Source organism: Carettochelys insculpta, chromosome 18 (assembly GCF_033958435.1).
Source record: "Carettochelys insculpta isolate YL-2023 chromosome 18, ASM3395843v1, whole genome shotgun sequence".
In the NCBI taxonomy this organism is placed as follows: domain Eukaryota; kingdom Metazoa; phylum Chordata; order Testudines; family Carettochelyidae; genus Carettochelys; species Carettochelys insculpta.
The window spans coordinates 30,166,406-30,178,411 of NC_134154.1; the positions used below are offsets into that span (position 1 = coordinate 30,166,406).

Consider the following 12,006-nt stretch of genomic DNA (forward strand, 5'->3'; position numbering starts at 1 on the left):
TCTGCTCCGACGGATGTTCCTAGGCCAGAGAACCCGGTGGCCAGAACTCAAGCAAAAGGAAGCTGGAAGCTCGGGGGTGTGGCAAGGTTGGGAGCTGGAGCCCAGCTTGGCTGGCTGCTGTGGCCACTATGGCCCAGGGCACCTGACACAACCCCACATCTAGCTCTGGCTGCCTTGTAGCAGGTGCCATGATCCTGGGTCCCAGCCCCACAGTGGCAGCCATGTCAGGGGAGTTGGGGCCATGGCAGGCGCTGCAGGGCTGGGAGCTGAGGCTGTGGCAGCTGTGGTAGAGGAGCTGGAGCCACAGTGGAGTCGGTTTGCAAAGAGGGGGATTGGGGCTAGGGCCAGGAGCAGACCACGTTGGCAGGCTGGCTGGGGCTGGAAGTGACGTAGGAACAGAGTAAATGCCCTGTTTGTGATAGAACAGGTTAATTGCATTCAGTTTCATATAGGAAGTGGAAGAGTTCAGGTTATTTTGCTTAAGCGACCATGAGTGAAGACACTAAAATAATAATCACGGTGTATGGCTGTCATGGCATTTTTTGCTAGGGATTATTGGTAATTTTAATGCTAAAGCTACGGGACTGAACGTTGAATCATTCCTGATTGTGTCTCTAATTTAATACTTTTTCTTATTTTGGCTCTGTCTACACTAGCCCAAAACTTCAAAATGGTCATGCAGATGGCCATTTCGAAGTTTGCTAATGAAGCGCTGAAATACATATTCAGCGCCTCATTAGAATGCCGGCAGCCACGGCACTTCGAAATTGACACGGCTCGTCCAGACGGGGCTCGTTTTCGAAAGGACCCCTCCAACTTCAAAATCACCTTATTCCTATTTGCTGGTAGGAATAAGGGGATTTCGAAGTTGCTGGGGTCCTTTCGAAAAGGAGCCCCATCTGGATGAGCCGCGTGGTGGCGAGCTGCATCAATTTCGAAGTGCCGTGGCTGCCGGCATTCTAATGAGGCGTTGAATATGTATTTCAGCGCTTCATTAGTAAACTTCGAAATGGCCATGCAATTTTGAAGTTTTGAGCTCGTGTAGACACAGATTTTGTGTTTTTAATTTGTCTAATTATGAGTCATGTTAACAACATGCTTTTAAATGCTTCCTTTGTAGGGGTGGCTTGTTGGTTCAGGGATATGATTCACCCTTTGTGTGTAAGAGGTCCTGGGTCCATGTCCCAAACAAACCCTTCTAGGGGGGAGGGGTACCTCAGCAGTTTGGGCATTAGCCTGCTAAACCGAGGGTTGTGAGCTCAATCCTTGAGGAGGCCATTGAGGGATGGGGCAAATAGATGTCAGGGATGGTGGTTGGTCCTGCCAAGAGGGCAGGGGACTGGACTAGATGTCCTCCCAAGGTCCCTTCCAGTTCTAGGAGATGTGTATCTCAAATTACATGGGGGAGGGATAGCTCAGTGGTTTGAGGGTTGGCCTGCTAAATGCAGATTTGTGAGTTCAATCCTTGAGGGGGCCATTTAGGGATCAGGGGAAATAGGAGAAGATGGGGATAAAAACAGGGATGGTGCTTGGTCCTGCTGTGGGGGCGGGGGACTGGACTCAATGACCTCCTGAGGTCCCTTCCAGCTCTATGAGAGGTGTATCTCCTTGTACTTTTTTAATTATTTTTTATAAATGCATGCCAAAATTCTGTTTTTAAGTGGCTTAGAGCAAAGCTTTCTTTTTAGTTGCAACATGGTATTTTAAAATATATTTACCTTCATTTTTCAAAATAAGTCTGTTTAATCAAAAATATGATATGGTAACCAATTATCAGTTAAGTTTCAACCCTGTGTTGAGATTAATAATGAAAACAGTGGATATTTAAATCAAATCTGGTTCTTTGGTCAATCTACCTGCTGGGAAGATAAACTTTTGTACTTTCATATGTGTTGTGAATTGTTGCTTTACAGGGCAGGTCAAATATTGCTTTGATAGCTGAGCTAATACCAAATCAACCTTAAAATTATCTTTCGAATTCTTTTCAGTGTCCAATAAGCTGCCTTCTGCAAAATAAGATTTCTGCTTCTCTTCCCTATGTGCTAATTCTGTCAATTCTAATCAATTGTTTTTTAGTTTTTTAAAGATTTAAAAAGTTTGAAATAACTAAGATGTATTTGTGATGACAAGAATTTCTGCTATTTTGTGAGAATATGGAGAACGTTAGAAAGAAACAAGATGGAATGTAGAGAATGTTGCCTTTGGATTGCACATTTAAAACTTCTAGCAATTAATGGACTTTTCCAGTTAAATGTTTGTGATGTGAAGGGGCTGATCTTGTCCCTGACTGAGGCAATACTATCATCAGGCTGAGTTCAGATGTTGGGAAAACTCAGCACCAAACTAGCTGACAAGGCCAACTGAAGCCTTTGCGGCCACCTATTGTTATAAAACAAACCAGCAGTCCTGTAGCACTTTAAAGGCTAACAAAATTATTTATTAGGTGATGAGTTTTTTGAGACAGACCCAGGTTCTTCAGATCAAGTGCTGGTCAGTTTCCTGGCTCCCTGGAGTGGTGGGGAGCCATGAGCCGTGCTGGTCAGTTTCCTGGCTCCCGCAAGTGGAGGGGAGCCAAGCTGCTGCCTGGGTGCCAGCTCCCCACCACTCATGATTTCGACTCGCATTAATCCAAGTAATGCACAAGTCAAAATCGCATAAATAGGGGTTTTACTGTAAAGTAGATGTGCTAGTTTGGGATTTGGGATTTTAGCATGATGTTAAAAACTAGCTGATACAGAACCTTGAGACTCAAAGCACTGAGGTTGAGTGCAATTGCCTGGTTTCATTCCCTATAAATAATCCCATGATGATCAAATGGGCTTTCTGTTAGCCTTGACTAGTATCCACTTAGTGAAACCCAGTAAGATTCCTGATATTATCTTTTTGGTCTTTTTGGTCTTCACTTTACACTTTTCAAATGGTGCTTAGAATATTTAAAAGTCTCAAAAGTTCTTAAGTAACCTAGTTATTTGTCCCACAGCCTTTAATTGAAACATAGGGTTTCAAGTCACTGGCAAATGGGTTGAAGGCTCCTAAGTTACTTATGTATTTTTGACAATTTTAAATTAGATAACTGGTAATTAAATTAGGCTGGGGTCGACATTATTTTCTATTTCAGTCTCAGGAAAATTAAGTTCTGTTTTTTTTCCCAAAGGAATTAATGCCTCATATTTTAATTTAGTGCTGATTCACCCAATTTTAAACATGCATGTTTTTTCCATTCCTATGCTAATTTTTACTGGAGCTTCAACCTGGGCCATTAGAGATTTTTTTTTTTTTGCATAAAATTGTTTTGTACTGCACATAGTAGTGTGTGAACTTCACTGTATATCTATGGATCTTTTAATTTTTTGAAAAGCAACCTGTTGTATTTCACTGACCTATTTTTATGTGAGAGATTTTTATTGTTATCTTGGGTTTGCTGGGTTACTAAAGCCAGCTGATCCCCTTCTAAACTCTTTGAGGTGATAAATGGAAAATTCTTAGTCCACTCTACAATATGGAAAGATTGTGCCTTTTGACTGTTGCTAATAAAACTGTGGTGATCCACAGTAACTGTTTTTTCTATGTTCTTGTCCTTTTGTTGTTTTATGAGTTTATACTTCCTTAATCATGTTCCTTTCGTCAAGCAAACAAAACCCCTCCTCACCAAACTGCTTACATAAGCTAACAGTACTCTTGGAAGAAGGTCAAAAAGAGAGGGTGGGGAAAAAAGTGTGGATATTTTGTACAAACCCATTAAAGAGGACCCACTAACTATTCCAAATGTTCTAAGACGTTTTAAGCTTGTCAGCTCAAAGCAGTCAGGGTTTGGGAGACTTTCTAACCCAGCCAAATGCAGTTTCTTTTATAAAACAAGAAAATTGTGGCAATGTAGACCTTGCTAGATGTCATAGGACTGATATATGTCGAGGTGGGGGAGAAATGAATTGCAACCCTGTAAACCAATCTACAGGGTCTTCTGCATCTTACAACAATGTGAATTGCTGTCCGCACTGTTTACTGCATCCCTATAACAGTACCCTCGTTTGTGATAGTGTGGCACAATGGCCAGAGACAAAAGAGTATTCCCCCTGTAGTCAGGGGAGTGTGGCCTGGTGGCCAGAGTTGATAGATTATTGACTTGCAAGTTACCATTTTCAGACAATAGAATGTCAAAAACAGACTGCAATGAGAAAACTGTTGAGCTGGAATTTGTATGCAAATTTGACACAATCCAAAGACATTTAACTAGAAACATGGAATGGCTCTCTTGTTACAAGTAATTTCCTCTTCAGGCACTCTCACTTTTCACCACTGTTGAAGGTGAGCCACGTCGACTCTGATTTAATTAGCTCCAGGACTTGCTTTTGTGCCGTAAATGCTGGTACCAAGTACCAGCACTTTGGCAGCCGCAGTCAGGGGATTGGCTGGGAGGAGGAGGTGGAGGAGAGCCGGTTGAGTACCAGCTCCTCTTTTTTGGTTTTTGTATAGCAAAAGATGTCACGCTCTCATTTCTGTGTCCTTTTTCTTTTCTTTTCAAGCATTTGAAAAAGTGAGTTGTATCTCACCAAAGTGTATGCCCTAATAAATTCGTCAGTCTTTAAAGTGCCACTGGACTCCTTGTTGTTGTTACCATATATTAGAGTACTCCTGGCCCCAAAAGAAAAATCACTCACCTCAAGTCAGTGGATGCTCTTGATCTCTCTCCAAAAACAATTGTAGCTAATTCCTTAGTAAAGTAACTGAAAATGCCTTGGCTAAGAAAAGAAATGAGAATTATAGGGAAGTTAAACCAGATAAAATATATCAATAGGTGAGTCCAAGTTTGTCAGTCCAAAGTGGCAGAACACTTTTAGTATTCTGCTAGTTTTTCATACACCTTTCAGGGTTACCTAAAGTGGCTCCAGGGATCTCTGCCCACTTGCTCAGTACTCCTCCTCGGTAGACTCCATTAGTCAAGAGAGACAGGAATATTTCCTTAAGTCAGGAGTTATGGATTCTGAAGAATGCATCTTGAGTCTTTGGCCTCAAGTACTAACCTCAGTGACCACTTGCTTTGAAGTTAGCCTTTCTTTAGCAGTCACAAAATTTCTTTGAGTAATTTAAAACAAAAAAGCAGTCCAGTAGCACTTTAAAGACTGACAAAGTAATTTATTAGGTGATGAGCTTTCATGGGACAGACCCACTTCTTCAGATCATAGCCATACCAGAACAGACTTAATATTTAAGGCACAGAGAAGCAAAAGTAGTAATCAAGGTTGACAAATCAGAAAAATTATCATCAAGGCAAGCAAATCAGAGAGTAGAGGGGCAGAAGGCAGGGGTGTCAAGAATTAGATAGAGCAAAGTATGTAAAAGACTCTTTTACATACTTTGCTTTATCTAATTCTTGACTCCCCTCCCTCCCATCTGTCCTTCTGCCCCTCTGCTCTCTGATTTGCTTGCCTTGATGATAATTTTTCTGATTTGTCAACCTTAATTACTATTTTTGCTTCTCTGTGCCTTAAGTATTGAGTCTGTTCTGGTATGGCTATGATCTGAAGACGTGGGTCTGTCCCACGAAAGCTTATCACCTAATAGATTATTTTGTCAGTCTTTGAAGTGCTACTGGACTGCTGTTTTGTTTTGATAGTATATAAACTAGCACAGCTATCTCTGTTACTATTCAGCATTTGAGTACTTTAGTTAATGATATACATTATGCAATTATTTGCCATTACATTAGGATAGAAATAGATATATGAGAGCAATACAGGTAACATTCTTTGGTTTTCAGGAAGCTTACACACCATGTAAATTCTCATTTTAATGGTAACACAAAGTCGATGATAGGTTAATTAAGTAGAAGATACAGACAGATGAAAACAACACAATCAACATCTTCATTGATTTCTATCAGCATGTGAGTGAATTAGTTTAAAAGCATGCTAATACGCAATACTACTTTGATACCACTAACAAATAAATTTATATATTGCTTTGATCTGAGTTGATCTGAAGTGCCACAGCCTGTTCAATAGTATCTTAGTATTTCATGACTACATCTGTGGTTGGTTTTGATTTAGGTGAGTACTTACTAACTGTAAGTAAGGAAAAAAGATGTTGGTTGCTGAAATGAGCTGAAAGCATGTACAATAACAGCTTCTAGAATCTCACAGCTAACCGTGGCAATCAGCTCTGTCAAGAGAGATTCGTGTTAGACTAAGCAAAAGGGCAGCAGAGGTCAGCTCAGGCATGCGTAAAAAACAATGTTTTTTGAAGAGTGCCGGTGAAAAAAACACTGATCGACATCCCATCTTGGAAGTCAAGGAACAGATCATCACACAGAATGCAGTATTTATGTTTTCAAGCCTTTTAAATGTGTTTTTGAAAATAATATATGTTGCTTATAAAATATATTTGAAATGGTACGTAAAAAAGATCTAAGCAGTGATAGACTAGAAGAGTGGGGATGATCTTCTTATTAATATAAAATGTTGTTTGAATTGTTTAAAACAGGAAAATATATCTATAATTTCCCTCCTCATTGTGGAAATCTCAGAGGCTGCATCTACACTACAGCGACCTTTTGAAAGATGATCTTGCAGAAGATCTTCTTTTGAAAGAGCATGTCCACACACCAAAAAGTGAATCAAAAGAGCAATCTGCTCTTTCGATAGAGAGCATGCACACAGCTCCTGCTCTTTTGAAAGAACAGGCCAGGGATTGAAAAATGTGTCGCCAGGACGACAACTCTTTGGAACAAAGAATCTTTCAGAGAAAGGCACTCTTCCTTATCTGGGAGTGGAAGAGGGCCTTCAGAAGAAGCGCCGCGTTCCTTCAAAAGCGAATTTTGTGTCTGGGTGCCCAGCTTGTTCTTTTGGAAGGGGGCCTGATTTTCAGAAAGGTCTTGCTGGTTGTAGATGCGGCCAGAGATGGATTTTATTCAAGGTTTCGGGGCTGGGGCAGGGCGGGAATCAGTTTTGTTCAGAGAGGAGGTGTGGAACATTCCAATACATGATGTGACTATTTTATACTCTTGCGAGCAAATGAAACAGGATTATGTTTACTGCAGCTGAGGGGGAGTAAAGTAATAGCAAGTCTTACATATTTTTACACATGTTCAAATGGATAATTGTAATTGATATTCTTAAGTATTGCCAATACTCAGAGGTGCAGAAAATTCCCAAAGAAGATTGATCACTATGCATCATGTCTGAAAGTGCCCAAGTTAATTATGTTTTCCTCTCTAATGCATTTTTATTTGTTTTAGGATTTTTGCTTTTTAAAGATTATTGTATGAATGAAATTGATGAAGCTGTCCCTCAGCTGAAATTTTATGAAGAGGTAAGAAACCTTTAATTTTCTATTGGAGATGTATATCATAAGCTTAATTATTGGCCTGCCAGGGACATATGTGTATGTGTTCGGGGTTAGCACTTGGTAGGAATTCCAAGCATGTGGGTGGGACTGGAAGAGGTATAGTGGAAGAGAAGCGGAATGTATTATGATATGCATTTTTCTGATACATTTCAGTTTCCTTAAATAGATGAATAATTCATAAGAAATGATGCCTTAGATCAGTAACATTTGTATCTTATAGGAACAATGCTAGCTTTTTAAGCATATGTAAGAAACATGTTAGAACAAAGTATTTTTGTACAGTTTTCGAATCACATATGCTTATAAAGCGATTGCAATTATTTCTTTAGTATCACTTTGATAATGGTCACACGTTTAAATAGTACAAAATGGAATGGTGAAAGGAGAAATTACTTTGCTGTCTTAAGTTCCAACAGTGCTGTTGTTTGGTATAGCTGTATAGATTGAGACACTTTATTTATATTGAGCTTCTTGTGTTTATGAAGCAGTGGATTAATGGAACACTTAAAGAAGTGCAGTTGTAAGAGATACCTATGCTTGAAGACTGGTTGAATGTATTTGGTCTTTGTTTTCTTGATGACACTGGTGTGAGCCATCATTTGGCCAATGAAAATGATAATTTAAGGAAAAAACACATTGACTGAAACTAAATAGTATTGTCATTTATGAGATACAAGCTCCCAAAGAAAGTTTCAAAAATAACTGCAACTACTGAGGGAGGAGGGAGGACAAACCAGAATTTATAACTGCAGTACCTTAACTATACAAACGACTTTCTCCCTGAGTGCATTTCGCAGTTACTGTATGTACTGTAGTGAAGCCAAATATTTCCAGCTATTTATGGATACTGTGACTTACATTAAAGCTGAAACGGAAAGCAAACTGCAGGCTGGACTACTAGGATTTTTTTTTAATTCTTTACAAATTGTTTGAAACTTTTTCTTTTTTTTAAAAGCAACTTAGTGTACAGTAGACTCCTGACTTATGTGGAGGTTGCATTCTTGTACAACCCCATGTAAGTAGAATTTTGCATAACTGAGGGGGCCAGGAAACTGATCAGTACAGCACCGCTGGTCAGTTTCCTGACTCCAGAGAGTGGTGGGCAGCCTAGAACCTGGCTCTGGACTGTCTGCCACTCACAGGAGAGGGGAAATTGACCAATGCTCTTGCTCTGGTCAGTTTCCCCGCTCCTGACGGGTGGTGGGAGTCAGCCTGCCGCCCTCACAGGAATGGTTTCCCCACTCTGGTCAGTAGAGGCAGCCAAGAGTCAGGCTGTCTGCTGCCTCTCCTGACAGGAGACAGGAAACTGACCAATGTAGTAGCGCTGGATAGTTTCTCTGCTCCTGTGAGTGGCGGGGAGCTGATGCCTGGCTCCCGGCTGCCCTCCACTCACAGAAGCTAGGAAACTGAGCAGCACTGCTATGCTGGTCAGTTTCCCGCTTCCCCTGAGTGGTGGGCAGCCCAGAGCCAGGCACCAGCTCCCCGCCATTCAGAGTCGCGTTAAGCCCAGATACATACAACCTGAGTGCACATATCTTGACGTTCTACTGTATTTCTTTCAAAAGTTGGGTTTAGGATCGTATTCTTCAGATGTGCATATGCAATTTCTGTTGACATCATTGAATTATATGTGCATATCTTATTATTTTTTAATTGACTAGATTCAGTGGCGTCAATCAGGATCTAAATGCATTATGCCATCTGTTATTTGAGTATATACATATAGAGACTGACACAGTCTCTACATTTTAATTCCTATATAATTTAAGAAGAAAAGCAGTGCATATTTAGAGGGAGACGTGTACAATTATGATACACTCACATTATTTTTGTTATTTTTAAAAAACAACATAAGAACCAGCTATCTCCATATACCTCTTAATCTAGCCATCAGTAATTGATTGAGATCTAGAGGAAGGGTTGATATGAAATATTCTGAATATCAGTCTTTGTCTTCAGGAAACTTCACCTGGATTAGATGAGGTGGGTATGTAACTTTGCTGTGTTATGAGGACTCTGATTTTTCTTTAAACTTGGATTTTATTATACTTTGCTTCTTTTTTTACGAAGTTTACTCAGTAACTCAGAAATCAGTAAATTAAAAGATGAGAAAGATAAAATAAAGACCTCTTTGATTCAGATCCATTTAGAAAAGACTTGGCTGAAAAATGTGGACTTGCACAGTTGTCAGAAGCTAAGAGATTTGGGTTCTGACAAGTTTGCTGTTCACAGATGCTAAGGCCAGAAGTGATGATTGCAATCATTTAGTCTGACTCCTGTGTAACACATGCAAGAGGAATTCCAAAAATAATTTCTTCATCAGTTCTTGTATAATGGCAGCTAGTCTTGATGTCTTAAAAAAATTGTCCATGGTATAGAATTCATCACAACCCTCAGTAAATTGTTGCAATCACTCTCATAATTAAAAATCTATAACTTATTTCCAGTTTGAATTTTAGTTTCAACTTCCCGGCATTAGATCATCTTATATCTTTCTCTGCTAGATTGAGGAGCCTATTAATAGGTATTTCTTCTCATGGAGGTACTAAGAGGCTATGATCAATGACACTATAAGGCCTCTTTGTTAAACTACATAAGCTGAGCACCATAAGACATGTTTTCAAGTCTTTTAATCGTTCTTGTGGCTCTCCTTTGAACCCAGTTCAATTTATGAGCATCCTTGAACTGTGAGCTGCAGAATGGAACACAGTATTCCAGCAGTGGTTGCAGATGTATCAGTTGCACAGTAACCTCTCTACTGCTCAACATTAATTGCATTAGGTCTTTTGGCGACAGAGTTACACTGTGAGATCGAGTTCTACCATAAGGGATTCTGCCTCCAGTCTTCAGAAACACATCTAGAGACTGTCAGCAAAAACATTTGCTTATATCCATTTTCATAATGGTGTACACTGGGCGAAAAATAATAAGACATCCAACTCCCAAATTATATTGCTCTTTAAACATTCAGATTAAAACCAGCCTCTTGAAATGCACTTGGAAGAGAATTGAGAGCCAATAGATTGGCTGGAGCATAGGTGCTGCGAGTGCATGTCATCCCGCTCTACTGGATTCTACACAAACTGAAGCTTCCTGTTAGTATTAAAGATTAGCCTTGAGGAGGATACATGGTGCTGTATCAATCTACCCGTGACAGCTACGTTATGGATTCGCTGCAATGAAAGGTAATTAACTGCACATGAGAATAAACTATCACAGTTTTGCAGTGCATGGAAATTCAAGATCATCTGAGAGTGCAATACATACAATTTTAAGAACTGTGGTGAAAGTGGCTGCTGCCTTGTCACACTCTGGAGCATTCTGCCTGGCAGAATAAAAAATAAGACCTTGATTCAGAAATGAAGCATGACTGCCAGTAGCTGGCTGCATTAATATGACTGGTTTTTGTTTTGTTGTTCTGATCTAATTATAAAATCATCGTAGTCAATTAAAAAGCTGTACATTTGGAGCCGTAAAACAATCTAAACGTACCCCCAACATTGCTAACTAACTTGGTATGGAATGAGACGTCAACAGAGAAAGCAGTCAGATCTACAATCTGTTTCTGTAAATAATAATCCCTGGCAGCATGCATTAACTATGGCTTGTCTAGACAGTTTTTTCAGCCTGTATATTTTAGCTTTCCCATTGCATGATTTAAACAGGAACACAGATTAGCAAACTGCATCATCTGATGTGAAGTTCAGTTTTATCTGTGCTATTCTCACTGCCATCCCAAATTCTTCAAGCTAACTTCATCATTGGTCTTACCCATGAAAGTTCATCACCCAGTAAATAAAATTATTAGCCTTCAAGGTGGCATGGGACTACTTGTGTTTCTGTGAAGCTGCAGCCTAACCCGGCTCCCACTCTCAAAAAAGAATGTTCAAGATAAATGATAAGTAGCAAAGTCAATGTCAAGTGATGGTTTCCTCCTAACTTGTTACTGGTCTAAAGATAAATTCTTAGAACTCTAAAATCTTGTAACTCAAATCAGCAACTTCATGCCTTGTGAGGCAGAACACTGATTACATTTGTCTGTCATTTCCATGTGTTTACATATCTAAGAAATTACTGTTGCAGCTAATCAAGAAAGCAGGTTGTATAGAAATGCCTTAGAAACACAAGTTATTGCTTATTGCTTCTTAAGCTTTGAAACAATTTGAAGTTGTACTTTTGAGGGTTTACAAAACATGGCCTAAAATATTTCACAGGTCTTGTTACAGTCGTATTTTTAGGGGGAAAAAAACGAGCTATTTAGAAGAGACTTACTGTATTTCCTACAGTAACATTGTTTGATATGTTTAGATATTTGATTTACTCACCACATTTGTTTCAGCTCGAAAAATTTAAATAAATTGTTACATGAAGTTGTCCCTAGACGTAAAAAGGTTCCATATTGAAGGGTTCTCATATGTTACTGCAACGTGAGTCACGACCATGCGTTTATCTGGATGAGTGATTCATCCAGATCTGTCAAAAAACATTTTTAGATGCTCAGTAACTTAGGCACTCTAATTTCAGCACTTGAAAAGTTATATTGTCAGATAGTATTTCTGAAGGTGAGCCATGGTATTTTAATCTGCCAGGGGACTATCATATATGAGTCACTAGTACCACCATATTTATGGGACAGTACTGTAGCTGATGGGGGAGTTATTA

The 12,006-nt window shown here is 39.6% G+C and overlaps 1 protein-coding gene across 2 annotated transcripts in view; it reads left to right on the forward strand.

Annotated features, from left to right (window-relative positions):
- The window catches only part of GRK3 (G protein-coupled receptor kinase 3), a 138,067-nt gene that overhangs the window by 61,206 nt on the left and 64,855 nt on the right, over nt 1-12,006 (forward strand). Inside the window, exon 3 of one of the 2 annotated variants that reach the window (XM_075013027.1) lies at nt 7,235-7,308. The exons of the other annotated variant lie outside the window; for it this stretch is intronic. Coding sequence (XP_074869128.1) covers nt 7,235-7,308 — 74 coding nt within the window. The remainder of the gene's footprint in view (nt 1-7,234; nt 7,309-12,006) is intronic. 2 annotated transcript variants of the gene reach the window in all.